This window comes from Fonsecaea pedrosoi, assembly GCF_000835455.1.
Source record: "Fonsecaea pedrosoi CBS 271.37 unplaced genomic scaffold supercont1.6, whole genome shotgun sequence".
Lineage (NCBI taxonomy): Eukaryota > Fungi > Ascomycota > Eurotiomycetes > Chaetothyriales > Herpotrichiellaceae > Fonsecaea > Fonsecaea pedrosoi.
This window is the reverse complement of record NW_013550610.1, coordinates 356,476-383,717: the sequence shown is the minus strand read 5'-3', so window position 1 is coordinate 383,717 and position 27,242 is coordinate 356,476. Positions and strand designations below refer to the sequence as shown.

At 53.2% G+C, this 27,242-nt stretch overlaps 10 protein-coding genes across 10 annotated transcripts; 4 read left to right on the top strand and 6 right to left on the bottom strand.

Moving 5' to 3' along the window:
* Nucleotides 1-453: 453 nt before the first annotated feature.
* Z517_09114 (uncharacterized protein) lies at nucleotides 454-1,620 on the bottom strand (the record flags this gene model as incomplete). Its single annotated transcript, XM_013425024.1, has 1 exon — nucleotides 454-1,620. One exon carries the CDS (start codon nucleotides 1,618-1,620, stop codon nucleotides 454-456), a length of 1,167 nt encoding a protein of 388 aa, XP_013280478.1.
* A 1,606-nt stretch (nucleotides 1,621-3,226) lies between these two features.
* Z517_09113 (uncharacterized protein) lies at nucleotides 3,227-5,499 on the top strand (the record flags this gene model as incomplete). Its single annotated transcript, XM_013425023.1, has 3 exons — nucleotides 3,227-4,149; nucleotides 4,206-4,877; nucleotides 4,935-5,499. 3 exons carry the CDS (start codon nucleotides 3,227-3,229, stop codon nucleotides 5,497-5,499), a joined length of 2,160 nt encoding a protein of 719 aa, XP_013280477.1.
* A 396-nt stretch (nucleotides 5,500-5,895) lies between these two features.
* Z517_09112 (uncharacterized protein) lies at nucleotides 5,896-6,973 on the bottom strand (the record flags this gene model as incomplete). The annotated part of the gene is made up of 2 exons (XM_013425022.1): nucleotides 5,896-6,330; nucleotides 6,533-6,973. 2 exons carry the CDS (start codon nucleotides 6,971-6,973, stop codon nucleotides 5,896-5,898), a joined length of 876 nt encoding a protein of 291 aa, XP_013280476.1.
* A 1,104-nt stretch (nucleotides 6,974-8,077) lies between these two features.
* Nucleotides 8,078-10,775, bottom strand: Z517_09111 (uncharacterized protein; the record flags this gene model as incomplete). Its single annotated transcript, XM_013425021.1, has 3 exons — nucleotides 8,078-10,251; nucleotides 10,305-10,460; nucleotides 10,580-10,775. 3 exons carry the CDS (start codon nucleotides 10,773-10,775, stop codon nucleotides 8,078-8,080), a joined length of 2,526 nt encoding a protein of 841 aa, XP_013280475.1.
* A 1,811-nt stretch (nucleotides 10,776-12,586) lies between these two features.
* Nucleotides 12,587-14,025, bottom strand: Z517_09110 (TIGR01456 family HAD hydrolase; the record flags this gene model as incomplete). Its single annotated transcript, XM_013425020.1, has 2 exons — nucleotides 12,587-13,553; nucleotides 13,613-14,025. The coding sequence occupies 2 exons, from the start codon at nucleotides 14,023-14,025 to the stop codon at nucleotides 12,587-12,589; spliced, it is 1,380 nt and encodes a 459-aa protein (XP_013280474.1).
* A 1,504-nt stretch (nucleotides 14,026-15,529) lies between these two features.
* On the bottom strand, nucleotides 15,530-17,040 carry Z517_09109 (uncharacterized protein; the record flags this gene model as incomplete). The annotated part of the gene is made up of 2 exons (XM_013425019.1): nucleotides 15,530-16,483; nucleotides 16,549-17,040. 2 exons carry the CDS (start codon nucleotides 17,038-17,040, stop codon nucleotides 15,530-15,532), a joined length of 1,446 nt encoding a protein of 481 aa, XP_013280473.1.
* Nucleotides 17,041-18,247: 1,207 nt separating this feature from the next.
* Nucleotides 18,248-20,176, top strand: Z517_09108 (uncharacterized protein; the record flags this gene model as incomplete). The annotated part of the gene is made up of 1 exon (XM_013425018.1): nucleotides 18,248-20,176. The coding sequence occupies one exon, from the start codon at nucleotides 18,248-18,250 to the stop codon at nucleotides 20,174-20,176; it is 1,929 nt and encodes a 642-aa protein (XP_013280472.1).
* A 417-nt stretch (nucleotides 20,177-20,593) lies between these two features.
* Z517_09107 (ADP-ribosylation factor 6) lies at nucleotides 20,594-21,298 on the top strand (the record flags this gene model as incomplete). The annotated part of the gene is made up of 3 exons (XM_013425017.1): nucleotides 20,594-20,687; nucleotides 20,770-21,185; nucleotides 21,245-21,298. 3 exons carry the CDS (start codon nucleotides 20,594-20,596, stop codon nucleotides 21,296-21,298), a joined length of 564 nt encoding a protein of 187 aa, XP_013280471.1.
* Nucleotides 21,299-23,094: 1,796 nt separating this feature from the next.
* Nucleotides 23,095-24,365, top strand: Z517_09106 (uncharacterized protein; the record flags this gene model as incomplete). The annotated part of the gene is made up of 2 exons (XM_013425016.1): nucleotides 23,095-23,161; nucleotides 23,221-24,365. 2 exons carry the CDS (start codon nucleotides 23,095-23,097, stop codon nucleotides 24,363-24,365), a joined length of 1,212 nt encoding a protein of 403 aa, XP_013280470.1.
* A 942-nt stretch (nucleotides 24,366-25,307) lies between these two features.
* Z517_09105 (uncharacterized protein) lies at nucleotides 25,308-27,077 on the bottom strand (the record flags this gene model as incomplete). The annotated part of the gene is made up of 3 exons (XM_013425015.1): nucleotides 25,308-25,645; nucleotides 25,757-26,559; nucleotides 26,641-27,077. 3 exons carry the CDS (start codon nucleotides 27,075-27,077, stop codon nucleotides 25,308-25,310), a joined length of 1,578 nt encoding a protein of 525 aa, XP_013280469.1.
* Nucleotides 27,078-27,242: the final 165 nt, after the last annotated feature.

Genomic DNA, 27,242 nt, shown 5'->3' with positions numbered 1-27,242 from the left:
ATCGGGCAGAAAAGGCGTCGTGGAGGGGCTCATGATCAGCTTGCGTGCTGGAACGATCTGCTCCATGACGCCGTTGAGGAGGAGAATACGAGGGGCGACGTCACGTGAAGGGTCTGATGCGCATCTCGATGGCACGCCGCACAAGGTACTTATACATGTATATGCAATTGGCCAGGAAAACTGCGGGTGGCCTAACGCCACTATTCGGATACCCGGATTATCCAACTGCACTGCCTGACTTGTGTCTGTAAAATCAAAAGAAGAGACGAGCAGCTATTGATGGCGGCGAAGTAGATACCGCCAAAAGGCCAGTTCGTACTCGGTACACGTTGCTCTAGACACGAGCGATTGGGACCTGCCCCTCATCTCTCTCTATACGTCGTGAATGAAGTCTCCCACGAGTCTATCGTATCTATCAGTCCATGTTCCTTAAATCCGTCCAAACGCCGCCTGTCATGCCCCTTCGTATTTCTTTTGTTGATGTAGACTGATGTTGGCGGTCACAGGTTCATCATCATCCCCATCGCCTTTTCCAAAGACATCGTCATCATCGTCCGTATCGTCGTGATACCTAGGCCGCTCATTGGGCGATTCGTCAAAGTAGTCCATCGTGTCGTCGGCAACCGTCTCGGCGGCAATCTGAGCCTCAGGGTCGTCGCTGAAATCTGGCGGCGGGGCACCGGTGCGTCGTGTTGTATCTCGAACGGTGTCGGTTTCCTCGGCCTCGAGCTCCTTGGCTCGAGCCATGGTCTGTCGATAAATGTACAACCCTGTCAGACTTCCCACCACAGCGCCCAACGCAATACTTCCATAGTTGATGGCTCGATCTCCCATCGTCATCTTTTCCCGTGTACGGGCGATGACAGCCAAGCGGCTTCCAATAAAGACGTGCACCAACAGTTTGGGCGTGACCATGGCCGTAGCCAGGGCGTACATGACGGGGCTGACCGTAGGAAAAGTGGACATGGCGCCGTTCGACAGTGAGTACGGCAGAGGACACAGTCGGATCATGGCCAACAGCTTCAACCCGTCATGTTTGAGAATGAGACTAAATGCGGCAAACCTCTTGTCGTGCGCGATCATCCGCTCTACCCACTTCCGCAGGATACTTCTTGACACAATGAAAGCGCAAAAGGATCCGACCACGGTGGCAGAAGCGAGAATAAGCCAGCCCTCCCAGACGCCATAGACGAAACCAGCGGTGGTGCCGGCGGTAGAATATCCAATGGCTGGCGGAAATGCACATAGAAAGACGATTGCCCACAGAATCGTCCAGCCCCCGGTTGTGTGTTTCCAGCGTTCGGCGAGAGGTTCGAGCCAGCCGAAGATACGTTCGTTGAACGCGAGGAACAGAACACCCAGTGTGGCCAACGCTACCAGTCCAAAACAGGCGAGGATCTTGTGCAGTAGAGTCATACCACCCCACACTCTATACGCACGGCGCGTCATCTTCTCAGCATTGTTGATCAGCTCGTCTCGCCATGCGGTTGATCGACTTGGAGCGAATGGAGAACTTCTGCCCGTGGAAATAGATCGTCGAGGAGGTCGCCAGGGACTGAGAAGTCCAGCTGGAGGAGAGTCGTCGTCAGAATCGGGTAGTGATACAGGACTTGGAGCCATTATGTAGGGGGTTAATGGAGGAAGGTTGATGGTAGGGATGTAGAGGCGATCGAGAATGAGCCCAGCGGGATGCTCGTATTTTAGGAGGCAAAGGAGGGTGCGGAGGTGGCGCGGGCTCAATAGTTGCGATCATCGACCATTGTGAAGACAGGACGAAGGTTTTTCATCGGGGGGAAGAAGTATACGAGGTACAGAGATGGGACGAGATTGTAGGCAGGCTGGGGAATCTTGAGTGAGATTGGAAAGCTGCGGCCTGAAGGTTGACGGATGATGCGTGTCGGATCAAGCTGTAACGCCAACTTCCGGCTGGTGGATCAAGCACGAGTTAAAGCAACTGGATACAACTGGATACTGTTGCTTGTGCCTTTCATTATTTATTACTTGGTGTCCTGAGCTTTGTCTACCTATCTACTGCATATATTGCGTACTTATTTCGTCGCTTTCCTAGTCGTGGTGTTCGAGGACTGGGTCATTGTCTTGGATACCATGGCCATTGTGTTGCTCGACTGGCCCTACTGATGCCCAAAGCATTGCTGTTGCACGGCTGATGGGAAGATTCTAAAACTGAATGAATTGTTGGCACTAACCTTGAACTGCCGTCTGCTGCGAGCATTGCTTATTCCAGAAATACACTATATTAATAATGTCCCAAGGACGACGTAGAGGCCAATACTATCTCGTGCTCACCTGAACTCTGTGCTCCGTTGACGTATATAGTACGCGGGATGCCGAGTGGAGGGTGCTCCAGGTGAGTGGCTCGAGATTGGGGGAGGGTAGGTACCTCCCTAGCATGTGTCTTGTACGTACCGAATCCCCTACTGATCCTCAAACCACGAGCACCGTGCGGGCGGTGGACAGAGGGCAGTGGGCGACGCGGGCAGCCTAAGTTAGCGGGTCTTCCTCCCCCGCCCTACCTCGAACTGCCTTGGGACTTATGTACGATACCCAAGGCGTGGATGGAGGAGACGCTAGTGACTTCCAACCCATCGACCTCCTCACCCTCATTCTACCCCCCTGTTCTCGGTCTCGCAACGAACCATCTGAAGAGCGGTGCTTGTGTTCCTCGAACTCATCTGTCCTTACAAAGTACTGCCTCCGTGGAACATTCCCTGCACTCTCTCATCCTCTCCCAAAGATTCCGTTCCTCTCTCGTTCACTCATTCTCAGTAATCGCCGTGCGTTACCTGCCCACGCGCCCAACCTGGACCGGCTGAGGACCTTGATCAACTCCACCTCACGGCGCTGTCAACTTTCACCTGGCGAGGAGCGTCGCACTGCCTTTATATTTGCCTAATGCCTTTTTGTACGCTTGACTGCTCGGTGAATGTGTCGACACTTCTTTGATCAGGACTGCAGTTGAAGCATCCTCGACCGGAACCCCCGCTATCCGTCTCGCTCACGCACTCTCAGTGCTCTGTGCATGGAAGAATGTCTGATATACCCTGAAGCAACCGGTATAATCACTTCGGATAACCTTTATCCACACCACAGCATTCAGAATCGCATGCGCACCCTTCCACGTTCATGTCGAGCACCAGCCGAGTCCTCTGAATTCTCCGTTTCTGCAATACTGCCAGCATACAGTTAGACTTCAATCACGACCGAAATGATTTCTGACGAACATTACGATCTTTGTCGGCCGGTTCTCGACGATCCCACGATAGAGGAGGAGGATAAGACTGAGCGTCTAGAAGAGTTATTAAGTAAAGTACCCGGTCTGAAGGGAGCAGCCTTGGAAAATGCCGTCCTTGATGCCCTATGGAAACATCGAAATGCTCAACGCGGAGAGACTGCCGAGACCCCTCTACGACATAATGTCATCCGCAAGTCATCTCCTGCTCCCTGGCAGGCGAACCGCGCTCCTACACCCCTAGGGTCACCGCCTCCGCTCTCGTCTAGCCCCGCGCTTTCTGCAGGATTTCCAGCCTCGCGTCCCAGCTTCTCCCGGCAGAAATCTAACATCCCCTCCCCTTTTGTATCTCCTCGACCTTCACCACGCCTTGCTCTGGTACAACCTATACCTCACAGTCCGAGCTTGAATGCCTATGAGTTTTCTGACGCGGGTCCTGCGCCTGATACATACGGGGACTACGGACACGAAAATGTTGATTGGCTCCTGGCTGATGAGTCTACCAGTAATGCTTCTTCTACAGCCACTGGAGGGTTGAGCGCTGCTGCACCAGAATGGGTGCCTCAACCAGATATGAGTCCCTATGACATCTTGCGTTCGGTCCTGGGCGACCGCAAGACAGACGAAGAGATCGAAGAAGCACTAAACAAGAATTCGTACGATTTAGGGGCTACCATTGCCTCCTTACTTGGAACAGACACCGCCGACACGCAGTATACGGGAGTCCCATCGTCCGAGAATAATGTTCTGGTCGGCAAATCCATGGCGGTCAACCATGCCCGACCTTCCACCCCTGGCCAGCAGAAGAACCCTATAGTCTGCAAATACTGGCTGACATCAGGCTCCTGCCTTCGCGCTGATTGCCGTTTTGCCCACGACACTAGCGGCTACCTGTGCAAGTGAGGCCGGTCCCTGTCCCTTTTCTTCTGAACTGTCGCACTGATGAAAGCTATAGATACTGGATGAACGGGAACTGTCTCGCTGGCGATGCTTGCCAATTCTCACACGATCCTGCTCTCCTCATCAATCATCTCACTGTGGGCGAAGGCCCAGTCACTCCACAGTCTTTTCAGCTGCAGGACCACTACGAACAGTTTCCCTCGCTCGCCAACCAGAACATCAGGAACACTCTTCAAGCTGGTCTGGCTGCTGGCAACACCTTCATCCCCGCTAACCAAAAGAACCGTAGTGCTTTGGGTACCCTTGGGTCGGGGTCTCGATCTCATTCTCGACCGAATTCACGCCATCAAAATCGACCGGAGACGCCCTCGTCCCTCTCTATGGACGACCCCGAAGCGTTTCCGAGTCTAGGCTCTGCAAAACGGGGATCCAAGCACCATGGCCACCGATCAAGACATGGTCATGGAAGCGCAGAGAAGGAAACGCCCTCTTCACTTGCTGATGTTGTCCGCATGTCGCCGTCCCCGGCCGCGGGTCAGCAGCGTAAAGGAGAGACCGGGCGCAAGATCAGGACATATGGAGGCTCTGAGAGTGCGGCGGCACGGAAGATTCCCGAACCTCAGCATATCCCGTGGCTCGAGACAGGCTCTCGTGCCAACCAGCAGTATCTGAAATATAGACAAGAAGCTATCAAGCATGGAAGCATACGGAATAAATTCTTACAAAGGTAAGTCCCCTACGGCATTAGCTCAGCATTCCTACACGATGCTAAAGACGCCCACAGCGCAGCACAGGCATGGAACCGGAACGACGCCCGCGCCGCAAAGGCCCTCTCTCTCCGGGGTCAGGCCGAGAACGATGCGATGCGCAAAGCACACCGCGAAGCTGCGAAGGCTCTTTATGAAGAGAGAAACAAACATCTATCTACTTCTCCCGTCGACGATGACGAAGAACTTTACATTGACCTACACGGCCTTCATCCCGAAGAAGCCATTGAGTATCTAGAGAATATCCTCCTCACCCATTCTAAACGAGGCAGAAGAATCATCTACGCGATCACGGGCACAGGCCATCACTCCAAGAATGGTAAGGATAAGGTAGGGAAGGGCGTAAGGAACTGGTTGAATGAATGGGGCTACACCTTCCGCGAGTTTAGTGTACCAGGGGAAAGGGGGGGATACATCGGTGGGGTTTTGGGCATTGATATCACAAGTCACAGGCGCCAGCCCATCTCCGCCGATGAGAAGGGGGACGTGCCCGAAGAAGGGACCTCACCGACACCCACAATAGCGACGGCCGTGGGAAGTGGAAAGATCCAGGTTCTCAAGCGCGAGGAAGTGCCTGCGTGAAGCTTGTAGCTGGAGCTCCAGTTGGATATACAGCACGACATGTGATGCCCAACCTGGGAGCGGTGAAATCATTGGATTTGCGTGAAAAGATGGTAGTTTTGTGGATGGTACCTTCACAGCTACATAGCCTCTCGGGGATGCATACTGGCTATTTTCCGAGACTCCGTTGGTAGAGCGCACCGGGGACCATCTTGTGCCTGCAGATCAACCTGTGAGGTCACGCAACAAATCGATATGTGTACCTTTGCGAGCCATTTCACGCCTTGACTTATCCACAGCTGAAACCCCGTCGATGCTCAAAAGGCAGATAGGCAGGTCCTGCAAAGATGGCCCATCGCCCCTCTCCCAGGCGTATGTATGTATTGTATGTTTTATATTCTTTTTCTCTTGGTCGGCTTACCGCCACTGCACACCAAACATCTTTGCGGCCTTGCCCTTTAAGCCCCTCTCGGCGTCTTTGTTTTCGAGGTAGACGGTCTCGTGGCCCTTGACGGCCAAGCTCAACAGCTCGTACTCGAGCCTGTCGGCGTCCTTGGGCCTGGTCATGTGCACAGTGACGACGCCCAGGACGCCGCTCTCGACGCCCTCGACGTTGAAGTGCATGCGGAAACGGGTGGTGCCGAACCGGTCGACCTCGGTCGAGTGTGCGAGCGGGCGGGCGCGCGCCCATTTGTTCGTGGTCGGTTCGCCGTAGGCCTTTATCTGGGACGCCGGGCCGAGCAGGGCGCGACACTCGGGCGAGGCCTTGATGCGCGAGACCGCCGCGTTGAATTGGATCGTGTACGACGACGGGGAGAACAGGTCCGTGTAGAGAAAGTAGGCGATGGTGATCTAGTATTTTTCCAGAAGGAAGCCTTCGCGTCAGCATGAGTTCCCTTTTTTTTTCCCTTTACCGCGGAAGAGTGAGCGGGGAGAAGAGAGGGGATCATGGAGGAAGGGGAGGCGACGAAGAAGAAGAAGAAGAAGAAGAAGAAGAAGAAGAAGAAGAAGAAGAAGAAGAAGGAAGAGGCGATGGATGATGATGACGACGCACAGTGCCGACAAGACCCAGCGTGACGAGCAAAAAGTTGAATGTCTGCTGCGTCCCCCGCGCGGCTTTCTCGCCCGTGCTCAGCTCGTTCCAATTATATCGGCCATCGTCCGTGGTGACGGTGACGGCTCGTCGACCGGAGCTCGTGCTCGCATGACGCTGGTGTGAGAGCGACTGCGTTTGCCGCCGTGGTCGCGGTCGCGGCGCTGACGTTGCCGGGAGTGTACGAGGATGATCGACGACGACGCGGGATGCGGACGAGGAGCAAAGAGGGCGTCGGCTCAGACATATTGAGCGTTCAGACACGAGATACAGGCGCGGTAGCGGTGAAGATTCCAAGCTGCCGACCAGGGAACCTGGAGCGAGAGCTGCAAAGCTGCCACCATGCGTCCTGCGAACATGGAGCCGGCACGCCCGCTGAAAAGCGCGGGCTTTGCTGGCCATTGCTTATGCGACACAACCCCCCCCCAGCCGAGTATGCAGTATTTTCTGTAGTGTCCGCCCGCTCTTCTTGAAATCCTAGGCTCCGCCGTACGGATACCTTTGTCCAATTTAGTAACCACTGCTTGTTGTTTTTCGTGAGAGGGAGGCGGTCGCGCGTGCTTCGGAAGAAACCAATGCAATGGCTGTGTGTATGTGAGAGTGAAAGCTGAATGGATGTGCAGGGGACGTTGACCCTCGAAATTTGCGGGGACCCCAAGTACGAGAAAGTCTCGGAAGGTCCGTCCACTGATGTTATTGGCTGTCGGCACAGGGGAAAGTATTCCAGTGCACGTGATACTTGGGATCTCATAATGAATCTCAAAGCATATAAACTTGGACCTTGTAGTTGCGTCTAGAGCTAAACTATATATAGAGACGCTTGCCACTTTACGCTTTACAGATTTTCCCTCCCAGAGAAGACAAAACGATGGTAAATATCCCCATTAGGCTAATAATACACCAACTACTGAAGTCAACAGACTGAGGTTCAAGTCGATGTCCACATAGGCACAGACGGCAGAGATGTGCAGGTGACGAAAGTGGGCGTACTTCGAAAGGTAGGGCGGCGAGATAGATTGGGTACAACATCCAGCACCTCCGAGTACCTTGGGAGCAAAGGTTTGCATGAGCGTCTTTCTGCTCTTCTCGATATCAAAGTATTTGCGTATCACTGCGTCCAAGCCACCATCCATCTCTTCCAATACCAATAAACAAATGGGTAAACAAATAGAAAATATATCAATGGCCGTAGTGTCAATGCCGCCTGATGGCAACAGCACCTTATCATGATATTCCCGATCCTTTTCATTATCCAATTTACACTCCTTTACCCGTTCCCTAATGATGACCCTGCTTTTCCTCCGCTGCCCCAGCGCTGTTTTCGCTTGTCCCATCTTATCCAAGGTAACGTGGTAATTCTGCTCTTGCCGTATTCCAGATATCCAAGTAAAGCACTCTTCCGACACTCTCGACTGTGGAGACCTGATTCCCAACCACAACACACGCAGCAGATCATCCATATCTAATCCGAGCCGCTAGTTCCCCTTGGTAGTCCAAGCAGACTCGTTATGAACCTGCTGGCCTTTCTCCCCGTCCTGGGTCCATTGGTGCTTGCTTTCCAAGAGCTTGTCCTTCTGCGACCGGTCTTTCGGTCACACTAGACAGCACCTCGTCGCGGGGTCTGTCAAATGATCTTCCCCGAGGTGCCAAGTGCTCCTGGGCGAAAGCTGCCAGGCTGCTCCGGGAGGAGCCTTGCTCGTTCCTGGGAGGACTCTTTGCCCGATCCTTCTCAGCCAGCTTTTCGTCTCTGTTCTGTGACATCTTGGCTTTCCATTTCCCGAACAAGCCCTTCTTCTCTGTCTCGGCATTGAGGTCCTTCTGCACATCATTTGATTCCTGGCTTGACTGACCCATAAGGGGCTGCTGCCCAATCGCGCTGGGATCAACATACGAGGATTGTGTCAGTTGAGAATCGCCAGTAAAGCTCTTCCTGGGTCGACTGGAACCGATCGAACTGTTGCTCCCCCTTGCCCCGGCGTTCTGGCCAACGGTTGGCGGCGGCGCAAGCGGCGACTGTTCTCCTTTCCTTGCTGCAGCGGAGAATCTCCATCGATGGCGACGCTTTTCCTTCTCTGGTTGCTGTACCGCATCGTCGACAACATCGGCATCTGAGGGATCGGTAAATGAGGAGCGGGAGTGCGTCGATCCTGGCGGAGATGTAGGAGGCTTCAACCCTGCCGCGTGATTTTGCACGGTGTTTGTAGTGGGTGGTGTCGAGAATTGCTTCGAGTTTGGAGTATCATTGACGGGCGTTGCGGCAGTATTCGTGAGAGCGGGACCTTGAGGCGCAGCCAGTGGATCGTGTCGCCCAATGCTATTAATATCAGGTGAAACCAGAGGCGTGTGGAAAGTGCCTGCGTCGTCGCCATGGAGTGAATTCAATGAGCTTTGAGCACTGTCATTGCTACTGCCAGGCAACTTTGGCTTCTTTTGTAATTTTCGCGGTTGCCTACCGTTGGGATCCGACGGACCAAATATGGGCGACTTTGGGAAAAGATTAGATATCTTCCGTTCTCGAGTCGTGAAGGGTGGTGCAGCCGCAGCCGCAGCCGCAGCCATTCCTTGTGCCTGACCGGTCTGGCTCTGGTTTGGTATGCTCTGTACGCTTGGTGGTGGAGGTTGCACCTGTTGTTGCGGAAATTGAACCGGTGCCTGGGCGGCTTGTGCAGAAACCAACGGTCCTCTGCCGTCAGCATCATCTGGTTGGATAGACCCAGATCTAGATGACTTTGACTCAGCAGTTTCCTGGTTCAGGGCTGAAGGGCCTGGATGCACGGAGTTCTGTCCCACTGGCTGAGCCGTCGAATCGGTATTCTCATTAGATCTCGGAAAGCGATTCGAGGTGATGGCTGGAGATCGTTTCGATGGCACAGTATTGCTCCGCGCGATTCCCGCAGCTCCCGCGAACGAAGTGACTCCAGATGGAGTCCCCGGGCTCGAAACCCCAGGGCTGCCTCGTTCTCGGGAACCGCGCGACGACACGGATACGTTACGCCGAACTCCATATTTCCGGAGACTGTCAGCACCAGCACTGGCATTGGAGGCAGACCGTCCCACAGCCTTCGGAGACCGCAAGGACGGTGCACCGCTCTCAACGTCCTTCTGAGTCTTTTCGTCGACCGCGGTACCTGACATTCCAATGAGGAAATTATCCTGGTTTTCAATCAAGAAGATCAAGACCTCTTGACTGAGTCGATATTCTCCTGGCGCCATGTCGTGTGAAGGATGAGATATTATACCTGGCTGGAAGATGGCGGCGAGATTGGCGGCAGTCATGCGATTGAGGTCCGACTTGGACGCAAAGACTGCAAGTAGATCGAGAATGTAGAGGAGCAACTGGCGATTCAAAGGCGGTAGCTCCGTGATGAGCTTTTGATAGGCAGAAACGGCGGCGGCATGTTCAGCCATACTCATATCGCGAGATTGCATTTCACCATCCGGCCCTGTCGGAACCTGTACCAGACGGAGTGGTTCGCGAAACCGTTCGTAGAAATCGAGAGGAACAATGGGTTCCGGGAGCTGATTGAGGTAGCGGCGAAGGATGTTGGCAGCATCGTGGACAGTATAGCCAGTCCAATCTAAGCCCTTTCCGTACCTGTCAGGCGAGTTGAAAATGGTTTGTAAGTCTTTGATTCGTTTCGCGGACCCGCTCAGCCGGAAGATACCCTCGACATCGGTAGCTAAAGACCTGTCAGTTGTTTGTCTAGTGTTTGTCTCCCAGGCAAGCCTCTACCTTTCTCTTTGAGGAAAACTCCACACTTCGCTACCACGATCGGGACGTAGCCATAGATGAAACTCTCACCATATTCGTTCTGCAGGGAGATGGCGACATTGGCGTATCTGATGCTCTCGGCCAAAGGAACGCCAAAGATACCAGTGGGAGCTTCAACTATTAGAAGGGTTAGCTAACCATCCGGTCGTGGGTGATAAAGAATCTTGGTAGATTTTGGCTGCCTCAACAGCTGTGTCTCTCAGATATATGGGATGATTTGTTTTGGCTTCTCTTACCCTTGTCATCCGTTGTTTTTTCTGTGGTCTTCCTGAATTTTTTCCACCAGGATGCTAGTTCTCGCTTTGACGGAGGAGACGCGGTGGTCAACGGTGCAGGCGCCGGAGGAGCACCACCACCGCCACCACCACCACGGGAGGGTTTTTGGGCAAAGGGACGTGGAGGGCTCGGAGTGCCTGCGCCTCCCGTTGCCATAATGCGGCTACAGGCGCAGATGCGCTCTTCGCCACGGTTCGAAAGGAGGGAGATCAGTTGCCTATGATGCCTGACGTGCCGTTCACTTTGCTAGTAGCGGTTTCAGTCGAAAATCACACTGTATCGCAGAGCGGCGCGACCTCCTTGAAAGACGCAGTCGGTCGCCTTTACGCGTTGTTTGACCAGTCCACGACAGACAAGAGAAGGGTGATCGTGGCAAAGGCGGACAACAACTATGTGTGATAATGTCGGAAGAAGAAGTGCTGTTTCTGAATGGGTTCAAGGGTTGGGTTGCGAGGACTATCAGCTGAAGCGAATGGCTGGCCAAGCGCGCAGCAAGGGCACCGATGCCGATCAAAGGAATTTCTGGGCGACCGACAAAAGCAGTCAGTCTGACTGCTGTTCTTCGATCGATGGTGAAGGAAGGATGCTGGAAAACGCTGAAGGTGAAAGTACTGAGAAATCAGAATAAAAACGCGACCCTAAAGGTCCTGACAGGTTTGTCAGGGGGACGATGACATGGGAGAGGGGGGTTTTACAATTCTTGTGTGAGATCAAGAGAGTGTTTGGGATGTGTTGGTAGATGGGCCTGGTGACTGCGATTCGAAGACCACACAGGTCGCAGCTGAGTAGAGTTTGGGCAAGAGCAGGTTCGGGTGGGCTTTTGCGGGTGTCTAGTTGATGTCTAGCGGGTGGATGGTCGGTGCCCACCTATTATTTGTTAGGGTGTCCAGGTGCCTGCACCAACTACGGAGTAGTACTTGGGCGGAGCAGTCAGCGATGGCCTGGTTGTTTACTCGTAAGCAGCGGTGGCAGGAGGCAGGTGGCAGGTGGCAGGCAGGTGAGCACCCCATCTTCCTCTACTAGTATTATTTGATTTGGACCCCTCAAATCACCCACCCGCAGTTAGCACAGTCAAGACATCAATTGCTTATTTCCCTCGGGCTTCCTTCTCAGACATTTGGCTGACCCATGTCGTTTCTGAATCTAGTGCTTTGTTGACATTGGGTTTACTTACTTCCTTGGGGATGCGCACCGCACATTAGCTTGGTGCCTAGCGAAACTGTCGAGCTTTCCAGATTCTACGTCTCTACCACTATTGTCATCTGATAGATCTCCCGGGAGCTACGTGTCACCGCGGTGATCTGCACGGTGCGTCAAAGCCTCTTGCTTGCCACGCTTGCTTGACTATCGAACGCCTATATTTAAACCGCGGCTACCAGCGAATGGCGACAAAGCGGATCTTCTTGCCCCCGGCCGGTCGATCTATTTCCTAGTCTTCACCTCGTTGAGTGCTTGAGTTGCCCAATACCTTCCCAGGTACGTGGCGAGCCGGCTTGGAATTTCGTGCCCAAGCGTCTGTTACACAACAGTCATGCATGCCAGAGGGAAAAAGCAGTCAGCCACAGCTCGAAGATGACGCTTGTCAAAATGGTTTTGAAACAACAGTGCTTCTACGAACTAGTACATGCGAAGTGCAGCCTACTACTTCTCAAACTTGCGCATCGCCCCCAAACTTAGCCGAAGGCCCCCAATAATGAATCACTTGGAAGCACCGAGAGAGGATGGTCTGGAGGAATACGAGAACGTCGGTCGTGAAAGGGATCATTCATTCTTGGAGGCCTCAAACCAGGCCGCTCCCAACATGATAGTAGACAGTCGCAAAACACCGGCCTTGGCTAGCCGAAACTCCTCCCTGCACAATCATCTAGGTGGGTATATTGAGTTTGGAAATGGGAAAATATCTGTTCAGGACAAGAACGCCAGCGTGGCACCGTGTGGTGTGGAGGGTGATCTGAAGCCTGCAGCCGCTACAGTTCCCGATCATCCTCGACAATCGCGTTGGCCAGCTGAGGTGCCGCGCCTCCTATCGTCAGATCTTTGAGCGCCTTGTCGAATTCTCGGCTCATCCCATGCTTGACTGCTTCCAAGACGTTGTCCACCGTCATCTTAGGCATATACGTGGGCCGAGTCCCTTCTCTAAAGACACCCGTACGGACCAGGATGGAGTACCAGTTCGCCTCGGACTCGCCTGATTCGTCGAATTCGTTGGTGCCTCGAATGTCCGACTCGGGGGTGTCGCCAACAAAATAGACCGTCTCCGGAGGTCGATCGATCCCGTGAGTATCTTTCCGCCACTGCCGCAGAAGCCTTGTGGCGAACTGGAATGTGCCGACTTGAGGTTTGCCGAATGCGATGGTCTTCAGCTCTTTACCTGTGATTGCCTTGAACATAGCTTCGAGAGATGCCCGTAATGCTCCCATGCCAATGCGCGAGTAGGCATGAGAGGTTGCCCAGACCACATCATTGTGGGAGAAAAAGACCGGTGGGCCTTCGTCGAAGGTCTCTGACCTGGTACCTAGACGACCATTCTTGCTCATGCAAAGGTCGAGGATGATTTGGGAATCCCCAGCCCAGTCTCTACTATCGGCAAACACGAAGACGGCTTCGATCTCGATTTCGCCATAGTTTCGGACGTTGGAATTTCGGTGCTCTTCGTCGGTCAATTTTCTGAAGGGCGTGGTGTCTGCGTTATCTTTGATTATGTCGCCAGGCGTGATGACATCTTTGAAGCCGTAGCCCTTGGCCACGTCACGGCATTTCTCACCTTCGCCACCGACGACGAGGACCGTGTGATACTTCTCGGCCATTTCCCTCATTGGAGTGTGTCCGCAGATGAACTGGCCGGGTGACACCTCCATTTGGAGTTGGTTGCTGAGCTGGATGCATCGTTCCTCTTCGGTCTTTCCGCCACCATTGGTGACGAAGATGTAAGGACTGTATCATAGAGTTAGTATGCCAATATCCCAATAGGTTCAAATGCTAGAGCCACGTACACTTTAATGCCATATTCATTTTGCCCATTGAGGACTTTCATGGCTTCAACAGCCTCTGGGATGACCTTGCCACCTTTGATGAGAACTCCGTCTATATCGAAAGCGAAGGCATACTTGTCGGTTGTGCTCAGGCCGCTGTCGTCGGGAGTAGTAGGCCCCGATTCGGGGGGGGTGATGGTTGGTGATGATTCGGCCAGATGATGCTTTGCCATTTCCATGGCACGGGCGGTCTCGTTGGCATGGCTGTGAGTGTCCATATGTTGTGGCGGTACAACAACGGTAGGCCCTCCAAAGAGATCCGCCCTTTGGGCACTTTGACTGGATAACCTGCGCATGGTGCGCTGAGATGCTTTGCTGGAGGTGGGATAGAGTGTGTTGTTGTCCACATCCGCGGACGGACCTTCGGTCGACATGATGGTAACCTATTGGTTTCTTCCCTGTCTCTAGGTAGCACGATCGTCTAGATATTGACTTCCCAAATTACCAAGGCAAGTCTCGGTCATTTATTGCTGGCTTGGAGAATATGGAGTTGGTCACAGGGGGACTTCCATACTCCGGGGAGAAAGGGGGGGTTGCCTCTTATATACCAGCCTTCAACCCGTCAAGGCCACTTCAGGGAGAGAGACCCTCAAGGCAAATCGGAAACACACGTGGGACCCAAAAAGTGGAAAGATATCAGGCACTTGCAACCAAAAACAGTGGATATCAACGAAAACTGGACAAGGCGGTCGTTTCGGTGAAAGGATGGAGCAACACTTATTCGACCAGTCCATCGTAGCCACAGCACGAGAGAGTACGATGGGGAATGGGAATAGGAATGACGTCGCTGTGGTGGGATTCGGTCCTGGCGGGCGGATACGAGACCTGATCGTCAGATCCCACCAGAGACGGTCCATCGAAACTTCAGAGAGAGAGAGAGACCCCTGTTGCGTGCTTGAGGGGGTAGGGATGGTTTGAAAAGCCGCAGCCATGGGCGGTCTCTGATACATCACTGGTGTAGGGAAGATGACAGAGAGCCACCCACGGTTGGATATCGCCGAGACGTCGAGTTACAGATTTTTTTTTCTCTCTGTAAAGTGGTCCACATGTCTTCTGTTTGCCAAATGCGCGTTAAGTAACGAATCGGTTGCTGGCCGTCTCCAATTTTCAGCCTTCTCTCTTGACATTTGTTTGGAGCTTTCATTTTTAGGAGGCGACGATCATCCAACGCCACTGCTGTCATCACTCTCCATCGTCAACCAAAATCAACCTGTGTCCCGGCTTTCCCTAGTCAGGAGGATCCGGCTCGGAGACCTTACCATGTGGCCTTCCCATTCGTTCTTTCGCTACGCTTTAAGCTTGCCTGCGGAGCCTCGCGAGGAGGGTTCAAAGCCTCGAGGGGAGGGGCGGAGATACATTGTTGCCATTCACATGTGACGAGTTTGATACGTCCAGAAAAAGGGAGTTGTCAGAGCATAGCCGCCATTATCCCAATCAAGACACCGACTTCTAGGTGTGGGATTTTGCAGGCATCCCGCTCCTCATCCTGCTGGCTTTCGGTTGTCCACCCATTCCCAGTGACAAAAGAGGGGCAAGAGACGGGACACTGGCGTGATAGTACATACAAAGGTCGAATCAACTGCAGCTGGAGCTGTGGTCCTTGCATAACAAGGCGCATAAACGAGGCGTGTCCATGAAGATGATGATTCTCGCTCTAATCCACCCAGGTCCTCAAGATAACCCACCAAAATGCTAGAATATGTGTACCCGAGTGACGAGATCAACGCTGTACATGACACCGACTGCTTCACTAGCCATCCCACAACCCCCAAAAGACCACATGCCATCAAAAAAGAGGGGACTTACCCCATGGTGGTCGGTGTAGAAAAAGGTCCGCATGGGGTCAACGAGAACTGAACAAACAACAAACAACAAAACCTAGATGTGGAACTCGTTGTCCAACCAGTGTTTGACCACCAATTTTCCCTCTTCAAATGCTGGTTTCGGGACACGCACAATGATCGCCGCATGGCTGTGGGTGCTTTTGTGGATATATACAGGAAATTTCCGGAATCCCACATCGTCCAGCGCCTTGATCATGGCAAATTGGGCTGCGGTCAGGGCCAAGGTCGGGACGCTGGAAGACCTTTCAGATTGCAAAAGCTCATCGTTGTCTGATTTCTCAGACAGGAATGATTCAGACGAGGTCTTCGCAAATGCGACTGGAGACGAAACATGATCCTCTACGGCTGCATCAGCTATCTCCGAGCCCTCTGGTAGATACTCTTGTTCCTGAGAAGCATTCACGTTCTCGAAAGCATCCTCAAGCCCAACACGCATCTCCTGGACCATCCACGGGATTCTGTACAGCCCAAACCCTTCATCATGATGGTCGGCCTCGTGAAGCATGATCCTCCGCCGACTGCGCAATGTCTGGATTCCAGAGTTCACCACGAACGCCACCAAGACGATGGGGAGAAGGACTACCAGCGCCAGCAATATCGGTGCCCGACGCAGATAGTGGTGGCTTTGCGTGGAAAGTCTCTGGTACAAGGACGGCACTTCGTCCTGAGGTATCACATCGTAGGGGTGGTCTGGATCCAATATTACGGGTTCGTAGCCTTTGACATAATTCAGGTTGAGCTTGGTCAAGTCAACAAATGGATCATGTCTGGAGATTCCAGTCGTGTAGTACACGGCGGATCGATCATTGACGATATTTGTGTACAGTGTACGATGCTGAAATCGAGCGAGGGCATGAATGAAAATGCTGTCAGGATCTGCGAGGACGCTCAACAGAGGCCTGCCGCTATCGCCCAGTCGATCGCTCAGGAATAGCTGCCGGCCCGACGCCGAAAGCAATCTTGCCCCTAGCACGTTCCAGAGATGATTCTGGTGCTCTTGAGTTAGAACAGAAATGGGCTCTGAGGTTCTGGGTGTGTCTGCTTTGCACATACCTGGTAGCCAGTTAAGGGAGTGCGAACACCCAAATGAGGAGTGACAAAAGTGGTAAAGTTGACCGGGGTTATCTTCTCAAATAAGCCCTTGTGGTAGAGCAGTCCAATGGCATAGCGAGCAACGAGACCTCCCAGGGAGTAGCCCACGATGGAAAAGCGCGTAATCTTGTGTCCATCACGGTTCAATTCTTCCACCGCGTCTTCAACCTCTTTGGCGACCCGTTCTCCGCCCACATTCACTCCGTCATAGGTGAGGCTGCCTAGGTTCCTGCGGCAGGCTAGGACTATGATCTCCTCTTCACTGTAGCGATCACGCAGGGCGTTTGCAATGTAGTTGAGATGACCGGGATTGCCCCAGAGGCCGTGGACGAGAACCACCAGATGCTGAGCTTTCTTAGGGGTGTTCTTCGAAATGGGGGCCATTTGCCAGTTGGCGAAGAGGATCTGGGTGTCGAGGCTGCGAAGGTCAAAGGGTAATGATGGCATCAGCATGGCTTTTTGTACCAGGTGCGCGTCAGGGATCAGCCAGTGGGCAGCCAAGGCCCCTGGGCTCGCAATAGCTGGTGCCTGGTTTTCGGTTGCTTACAGGCTGGCTGCGCTAAGTCACTCTTCGGCCACCCCTGTCTTTGTGCTCGTGGGATTTGGGAACACGGCCTTGCTTGTCCCGATCCCAAGCGATCCTCTAGAGTTAACAAACCGCCTCCCAAACCGCCGGGAATGTGATCCAGGCGCTGACTCTCTTGTGTCACTGACCCAGTTTTGACTTCACAGCTTGTCAGTCCCCCCAGCTAATCCTGCCACGGGTCCCCCCTCTGCACAACGGACATACACAGTCGAAGTCAGAGATTCACACCAGGATCTCACAGCTGCCTGAATCGTGGCACTTCTCACACAACGGAGGCTGTTGGTGCAACCGCTGCGAGGCTGACAGCCTAGCCTCACACCTCGAACAAATAGCGATCGCGCAGGGTTCAACTGAACAAACCAAATCAACTATCGATGGGATTTCCCTGGGAAAAGTAGAGATGTGTTTTGCAGCGCTCCGGAGAAGGAAATGACTCGATGACATACGAGTTACCTCATTTTTCCCACGGCGGCTTCTTCGTCTTTATAACTGTTAAATCACCTTCTCCCCACGCGTCACTCGGCAACTCGAAACCCTCATCTAGTTCCTTCTACTCGCCCGTGGGCGTTATCTCAGCCATTCTTGGACAGGCGATAAGACGGCTTAGCTCTCCCACACCCGAGTCGTCTTCGTTGCATGAACGGACCTTGCCGCTGGGCCTTGGGAGCAGGCTTATCACCAACCGCGCCAACTGCAAGGCTTCGGATGACTTGAAAGGAAACAAGGTTTCGATCTGCTCGTTGATCAAGCCTGCGTAAACCCCCAACTCTAGAGGCAGCCTCAAGTCTCGCCAGCCACTGGTTACCAAAAAGGAAATACGGCGTTACATTCTGCTGAAGGTCGTGGGCTGCGAACCTGCGATAGGCTTCCCAACAGACCTAGCGGCTACCTTCAACTGTGGTATTTTGCTCTTGATCATCTCGCCTAGGCTCCTCCACCTCCGACTGGAAAGGACCACGTTACAACACAGGATTCAAGGGCATCCGCAACCACATCACCAGCACCAGCACCAGCATCATTATCATCATCCACTTATCCTTTATCCGCCCAGGATCGTCCTCGCACTCCCTGAATATGTTCTCGTCTCTGGGTCTTTTTCGCAATGTTTCATGCCCTCGCCAGGATGAGTGCAGCCTACAAACCTGTATCTTCTCACATAGCTGGAGAGGATCTAGTCCTCAGGCAGACTCAGTGCTCAACCCGGTAAAGGAATACGATCCTTTCAGTGCCGGAGACATATCATCCCCGCCGTCAAAGAGGAGGAGACTAGAAACTCCTCCCGAGCCACCAGAGAAGCCTGATGTTCTGCAACCAGTGACTGGAAGCACAGAGGCCTCTACTCGCCCAGCCCTGGGAAAACAAGTGCTCCCACCCTCCCAGACAGTGAGTCGTACCGTGCAAGAAACCTCATCTCCCGGTCGGATTTTGCGCAATGTGGTGGACGAAAATGCCAAAACAAAGCCAGCTTCAATTACAAGACCCGTGTCACCACCACCAACAAAGATGCGCACGGAATCTTCGCTCCCAGTCAAGAAGAAACCACTGAAAGTCGAATCCCTGACGCCCCGCAACGTGGCGAATGCCCCAGCTCTCCTGAAAACAAGATTGACGGTACTACAGAAGTTGCACGAGGAGATGCGGACCCAGAACAGCAAGCTTGCTAGTTCGGACAGCAAATCCAAAAAGCTCGTGCTAGACGATCAGGAGTTGATCAAGTTCGCCCTCGACGAAGAAGAAGCTGCGACAAAATTGGGAGGTGAGATTTACAAGAACACCATGGCTCAAAATATTCTACGAACCAGAAAGATGACCACGGAGGAATGGGTCAAGAGAGTCTCTCAATGGACTGGAGCAACATCGACGGTCAAAGCCCCAACGAAGCCAGTTGACAAAAGCGATGAACTTCTGGCCATTGGCTTGTCATCTCTCCATGAACAAGTTGCTGTTCTCAAGCATCTCCACACTCCCCTCGAAGGCCTCGAGCAATTCGGTTATGTAACCAAACAACCCTCCAGTCCAGAACTTACCTCTGCGAAAGCGGGACTGGAGGCTGCTAGGGGCTTTGAAAGCTGCGATCGGTGTGGGACGAGGTTTCAAGTGTTTCCCGGTCGAGATGACACGGGCCGCTTGACCAGCCAGGGACGGTGCCGTTATCACTGGGCTCGACTGAACCGTACGGCTCCTTTGAAGAAAGATAGAATTCAAGGAACATCAGAAGCAACCTACCCTTGCTGCAACAAACCACAAGGCAGTGAAGGCTGTTCTGAAGCTGACACACATGTGTTCGTTGTCAAAGACCCCAAGCGTCTCGCGACAACCCTGCAGTTTGAACAAACCCCAGAAAAGTCTGATCTACGGCTGAGACAGCCTGTTTCGTTCGATTGCGAAATGGGTTACACCACATATGGAATGGAGGTCATCCGAGTGACGGCTGTCTCATGGCCTGACGGAAGACTACTTCTTGACGTCTTGGTTCGACCCTTTGGGGAGATCCTCGATCTGAACACCAGATTCTCTGGGGTGACGAAAGAAGACTATGCAGCTGCGCCGCCGTACGAAGACGGTCTCTCTGAAGTGGTCTCGAAGACGCATCTCGACAAACACCAGCTCCGTAAAGTGGACTCGCCAGCTACAGCCAGGCAATTACTGTTTGACCACATCAGTCGGGAAACCCCCCTGATAGGCCACGCTATTGAGAACGATCTGAACGTGGTGAGGATCATACATCCCTGCGTGGTTGATACGGTCCTTTTGTATCCTCACCCGCGAGGACTTCCGATACGATATGGCCTGAAAATGCTCAGCCAAAAGTACCTGTCGCGAGGTATCCAGACTGCGGGCGAGGCTGGACATGATTCCAAAGAGGATGCAATAGCTACGGGGGATTTGGTGACGAAGAAAGTGGTCGAGAAGTGGAAGGTCATGAGATATGAAGGCTGGACATTCGTTGACGGGATCCTCATGGCACCAGAAGAGATCAAGGCAGTGAGACACGTGCTCTAACGTTTGTCCTCGTGCTTGGGAGGCTTTGAACTATTCTGTATTAGGACTAGTCTGAGTTTCTCCTTAAATCCACCTTGGTGTTCAGCAACTGCGCTGCGCCCCTTTCCGAACTTGGAGAGCGCGAACCGCGCCTGCAGTAGCGAGGGAACAATTTCATCCACTCAATCGAAGGGATTGTCCCCTGAAATTCTTTGACCGCGGAAGCCTGTTTTTGAGGCTCTACGAAATAATCGCTTCAGATTCCCAAACTCCGCCCTTGGCCTCATCCTCCGAGTTCTGCGTAGGCGAATTCACTTGCTGGGTCGAATCGAGTTGGTGACCCGCAAGCAATCTGAAGACACTGGCTGCTACTTGATTGCGCCCACCATCGTCGCACCTCCTGAGCGATAAGCTGCGCCCTGCAGCAAGACAGACAAGATGGGCAACCAAATATCCAAGATGATGGGCAAGATCTTCGGGTCAAGAGAAATGCGACTGCTGATGCTAGGGCTTGATGCTGCTGGGAAAACAAGTGAGTCCAGATAGAGCGGCGTGCGCAGTCAATGGCGCCGCACGTGTGTCGGCGGCGATGCAGAGGACTGACGTGTGTGCAGCAATTCTATACAAATTGAAACTGAACCAGGACGTCACAACCATCCCCACAGTAGGCTTCAACGTCGAGACCGTGACCTACAAGAACGTCAAGTTCAATGTCTGGGATGTAGGTGGACAGGACAAGATTCGGCCGCTCTGGCGACACTACTTCTCTGGCACACAAGGTCTGATATTCGTGATTGACTCCAACGACCGAGCACGCATCGACGAAGCCAGACAAGAACTCCACAGAATCATTCTGGATCGAGAAATGAAAGAGGCGCTATTGCTGGTCTTTGCAAACAAACAAGATATCCCAGGCTCCATGACCCCTACTGAGGTGACTGAGAAGCTGCGACTGGGCCAACTCAAGGATCGGACTTGGTACGTGGTGCCCAGCTGCGCGACCACAGGAGAAGGACTGCTCGAGGGGTTGGTGAGTGAATACCTATTTCCTGAAATAGCAGTGCACTTTATTGACGTCCTCTTCTACAGAGCTGGCTCTCGACAAATGTCAAAGCCCAACCAAGGCCCGCGCCCACCAAATAACACACCTCGACCTACGAAGACAGTTTTTGGCGGAACGAGAGCTATCAACCTGGCTCGGCGAAAGGGACATGTGGCCCCGATCTGGGCAACAGCATTCATGATACCTATACAGGGTGGATCACTTGTGGGAAGTATTAGACCAAGGGAGTTCAATGAATTGAGATTTACCAGCGCCAGCATGAGGCGTGGGGGGGCTGTAAGAGCAGGAGCCGGGTCAAAGCTCTTCGGGTGGAAAAGAGACTCGTGATGAACCACCTTGACCTACCTTGCCGTTGTGCAATCTGCCCAACTTCCTACCATGTTCGCGAAGATGAGCGGGGAAAACGCAGTCGAGAGATGAAGAAGGCAGTGGGCAGACAAGGCTGTGCAATAGTCTTGCTTGGCTGGAGGCTCATTGAAGGGCCATTGAACATTCTTTGACTTAAGGGGAGACGCGAAACGAGTCGGCGAGTCAGGTATCGACCAGGGGGTTTTGGTGCAACCACCATGTATTGTGCTAGTGAGCCTTTTTCTGTTTGCATGTACTCGGTACTACTCGGACTTGGCGCCATTATGGTGGTTTGAAGAGGGCGCATTCGAGGGACATGGGAAGGGGGTGAAAGTTGTGATAGCATCATTCCGGAGTAATAGAGTTTATCGTCTTGCAGACATCAACCGTGCTTCATCACAACTTCCACTTGTATACATTGTGACTGATCGCCCATCACTGTCAACCATCTCCACGTCTTCCGCCGTTACAGCGTCCCACGAACCCTAGGACAGTCTTAGACTGCTGCAGCTCCCTCGAAAGGTGGGCAGCCGATCCTTGTTTAGGTCGCTTGCCGTCTGGTGCCGCCCACTTCGCGGACGAGCCATGCTGTTTACGACCTGCGTTTTCTGCACTTGCTGCTCATCTGCTCGCCCTCTTCGTGATACCCCTGCATCCTCCCAACTACTTTGCTTCCCGCCAGTGCATCGGATATGCAGCTCGACGCCTTGGGATTTCTCTCACGCCGTCAGGCACACCCTTCTGGACAGTTCAGGTACCACCTTGTCGAAATATCGCCACCTCCGTTTACACAACCCCTTTACGATCACAAACGGCGGACCTGCATGAACCCCTGAGCCTCAAAAAGGCAAAAAGCACATGTTGCAGCAGATCGCAAATGCAAGGCTAACGGCTCGCGTGCGTGTTGCTCGATGCACAAATTCGCAAACAGTACAATAAAATCCCTCTTTCGACAATTCCCTCGAGTTCCATCGTCCTCAGACATCCATCTGCCTCGTGGCCGCCATTCCCCTTCTCCCTCCTGGCATCCTCATCCTTGAAAAGCATCATCTGACTCTTTGGAATTCCGACTATTGCTCCTCTTAATTACGCCATCCCACGCCATCTCCAGCTTTTTTCGTCCTGCCGAGACCCGAACCATCCCCCGCCCTCAGCCTCCTGCCACCTGCCACCTGCCACTGACGGCCCGAGCCTGCAAACCCCCCGTCGAGGTCTCGAACTCGTGGCCCTCACTGGCCACTTTTCCCTCCCCCCCCCATCCTCGTCGGTGGACTCTTGTGCCCACTGTTTCCGGTGTCGACGTCAAAGCAGAGAGGCTATTGTGATACCTAATTTGGTCCAAGGTCAATAGGACCCTCCTCCCTTCGGCACCTGCCAGTTTCATCCGCCCATCTGAGCAGGAGCTGGACATTAAAACAGGCATTTCTCTATCTCGGGCGTTGTCTCTCGGCTCTGCCAGGCGTTTTTGTTTCCCTGAATCTCGTCATTTTGTGCCCTGCCACTCGCTGGATTGATTATTGTTGCGGCCATGTCCGACCAGAATGGGACACTCAATGGCACCTCCAAACCGTCTGTGTTGATAGTGGGGGGTCTCGGTATATGCAGGCCCTTTGAGATGCGTCGCAAAGCGTATGCGCTAACAGGTTTCTACCAGGGTATATTGGTCGCTTTCTGGCAAAATACATTCATTCGCAGAACCTAGCCTCCTCCGTTCGTCTCGTCGATAAAGTCCTCCCTCAGCTCGCCCATCTTGCGCCAGAATTCAGCGATGCATGCTCCCCGGACAAGTTCATACAGGCCGATGCGTCTCGCGAGACGTCGATGGCCCGTGTTTTTGAGCATCCGGACGGACCCGATCGAACCTGGGACTTCGTCTTCAACTGCGCCGGCGAGACAGCTTGGTCGCAGACTTCAGAAATATATAAACTGCGCTCATGGCAGCTGAGTGTGACACTGGCGAAGGAAGCAGCCCAACGTCGCGTCAAGTCCTTTGTCGAAGTCAGTACAGGCATGGTTTACGCTCCGAACCGTACTCCACGCAACGAGCAAGACAAGTTGAAGCCGTGGCTGAAACTGGCCAAGGTGAAGCTAGAAGCGGAACAAGAGCTGTCGAGAATACCAGGCTTGAATCTGGTCATCCTGCGCTTAGCGCATGTCTACGGACAGTATGACTCCAAATTCATTGCCAAAGGATTATGTCTTGCTCGTGTCTATCAAGAACAGCAAAAGGAGATGAAATGGCTGTGGACCGAGGACTTGAGGATCAACACAGTTTATGTAGAAGACGTTGCGCGAGCCTTGTGGGCAGCGGCAGAGTGGAGGTCGGAGAATTCAACCATCTCATCATCTTCTTCGCCTACAGTCACCCGAAGACCGACATTAACAAAAGGAGAGGACGCACCAAGCGGCAACGTGCCCATATTTAACATCGTCGACCATGGCGAAACAAGCCAGGGAAAACTGGCTGAAGTTATTTCCAAAGTTTTCGATATCAAGACTGGGTTCCACGGGACCATCATATCATCTTTTGCAAAGATGAATCTCGAGCACGTCGTCGACGATCTCAATGAAGATATTCTTCAGCCGTGGGCCGATATGCTCGAGAAAAAGGGCATCACGAAACCCGGTCCTCTCAGTCCTTTTATGGAAAAGGAGTTGCTCAAAGACACAGATCTGAGTCTAGACGGCAGCTTATTCGAACGCGTCGTGGGTTTCAAGTACGAGCGGCCTGATGGCCTGACAGAGGAGGGCGTGAGAGAGATGATCTCAAGTTATGAGAGGATGGAATGGTGGCCCTGATGCGTGTTTTGTTTGCAAGCATTCGTTGTTGGCGTTTCAGCTCCAGCGTCGAGCTCTCGGAAGCTACGCACTGACGCACTTTGTTTTGGGATGTTGACCATTTTCTGGCTTGGGTTCACGTTGTCTGGGTATTTGTTTTCCGGGCATATCGGTTCCCAAGGAGGGGTTTCAGTTCCACTTGACTCATTCAGTTGAAGCATGCATCCAAGGCCATGAGGCTCTTTTTATTCCAGCCGAGAACGAACCCAGAAAATCAAAACTAAACAAACTCGACGCCGAGAACCACGGCTGTACATAACGAACAAGAAGACATGCTGGATGACAAGACGAAGCGAGCGCCTATTTCAGACAGCCAGAGCTTAATCGTGTGTAAAGGGAGCGACACGGGCGTTGATATTACTATTACTATTACTATTACTGGATAGGGTAGGGCTAGGATGGGTAGGCTAGGGCAGGATAATGTAGACCTTTTTTGTTTTCTGTAATGGACAAACCCCTTTCGAGTGGAAAGAGGATCGAACAAGTCGAACGAATGATACAGATGTCCAGATGTACTCTCGATTCACTACCCGAGAAAGAGTCAGTCAGGGAGAGTCAAATGAATTTTCCTTTTTGTTTTGTGCCTTTTCCCATGAAATCCGGGAAGGTGTCTCTAGACAGCTAGGTCTATCTCTTTCCGTCTGAGTATGGGATGATCGGAGACAGGCTGCGTGGGTTCTAGAGTCGAGGCACGACTCTAACGATCGACCGACCGAGTCCATTGCGTTCCATTCATCTACCGCGTTCACCTTGCCTTTTTTTTTCAGTCCGCGTGTTACATAGCAACACACATCTTCATCATAGTCATCCGGTGGCCTGTCCCACCGAGTTTCGAGAAGAAAAACCTTAGGTCCTCTTCTGTGGGGCAAACAGACGCACACACGCACAAAGGGCTCAAGAATCTCAGGCGGAGCTTGCGGTGATGATGCCCACTTTCATCCTCCAGACCCGAGTGCCCATCCGAGCTGCGTGGCGTAGGTCGTTCTGAAAGTCGCGCCAGCCGAGAGCAATGAACCGCCACTCCTCCTCGGTGAAGTCGTCGACGTTGGTCCGTGGTGCTAGAGTTGCTAGAGCAGAGGACTCGGCGCGTATTGGCTTGGGAAGGGATACCTGCGGTGCTGGGAGGTGGCTCGTCGCGTCCAACATCTCGCGGTCGGAGACAGTGTGGTCGCAAGCACCACCGAGATGGGACTGGGTTGAGATCTCGGCACGAGCAACACCGCCAGCACTGTGCTTCTCTGCTAGGGTGGGACGCGTAGCAAGGTTAGTGGGATGCCGGACAGCCTGGTTCTCAAAGCGCCCGGTCGACACGAATCGGCAAATGTCATTCCATCCGTAACTGAGTACCTAACCCAGAACAGCTGATGGGGAAACGTCGACGCGGTAGCATGCTCCGAGGAAGAATGGTGCAAGGTTGTGCTCTTGGACGGGTGCAGAGGGCCACTGGTACGCTGGTGCAAGGGACGCCGCGGCCGTGTGCGAGATGGTATTGAAGTTGCTTCGTGTAGGCAGGCGACAGACGCTAATGTAGACAGATATAACCGACGGGAGCGATGGCGGGATGAGTGCTTGAGAGACCAGGGATCGAGGTAAGCTTGGGGCTCCGTGCGTCATGAAAGGCTCGTTCGATTGTGATGTGCGGTGCTGACGATGGTCACCATCATGGTAATGAGCGAGGCCAGGATTCGGCTTGTTTGTTTTGGCAAGGCTGGCAGTATTGCTCTCTTTCTCCGGCTTCGCCTGATGCGTGCCTTGACCGTCATCCAGCTCCTCGACTCGCATGACATGAGTTTGCCATAATTCCTCAAACGTGTGGGGGTCACTGTTGGCGCGGATCTCGACCAGACGCACAATAAGGTCCATGATGGCCTCCTCTGTATGATCAGAATCCATCCACTGCGCGGGAGGAGGAGCCATTCGGGCGACGTGCGCGGCCAATTTGTCTAATTTCGCAGTAGCTCGGGCACGGGCGCGCTCATAAGCAGTGATTGGCGAAGAAGAAGAAGAATGAGTGTCCGCATCGGCCGGGTATAAATCTTCACCATCAGTCTCGGCGCGCCTGGAAAACCTGCCCCGTTGTGTTGGGCCTTGTCGGCGGCGAGTGAACATCAGATTGCGCATTTGACGCCACAGAGGATCGATTATCGGAAAGAACCTATCAAACTTCCTGTCAGCGACGGGTACGGGGTCTCATCGCGCAGTCATCGTCCACCTCAGCACGGGCCATGTCTCATACCTCTCGTCTAGAATGTTATTCTTGCCCTTGATGTAGATCAACTTGGCTTCCCCCTCCTCAAGATCAGTATCTGCGAGGGCCCATTCCGATCCGGGTTTCCAAATGATGTACGCGAAGGCTCGGATTAGGAGTTCAGTGACGTTCTTCAGACTGGAATCAGAGCCTCGCTGAATGAGCTTGTGATGTCTGTTCCGAATAACACGGATGACTCCACTGTGGAATTGCTGGTACCTATCCGCGCGGATCTGCATCTGGCGGAAGATGGGCGCGTAGATCTCGCCATTCCGTTCGACAGAGACGATCGTAGTATCGGTAAGCTTGCGTAGTTCATTGCCCGGCACGCTGCTCAGATCTGGGAAGGACAGCTCAGGCTGCAAACCATGTGCATCAGCCTCAGGTTCCGGAGGAGGTTCGCTGGGAGGTCCTGGTGACGCCATGCTCAAAGGAGTGAGATTCTGAAAGACACGACTGACTCTCAGTATTAACGATTCGAGCAAAATATGAACAGAGAGAGATCAGCAGTGGGAGCCTTGATGCTGGTTTCTGGGAGTTCCCGGTGAAAGCATGCATGAACAGGATGAGTGCAGCAGAACCTTTGTCTG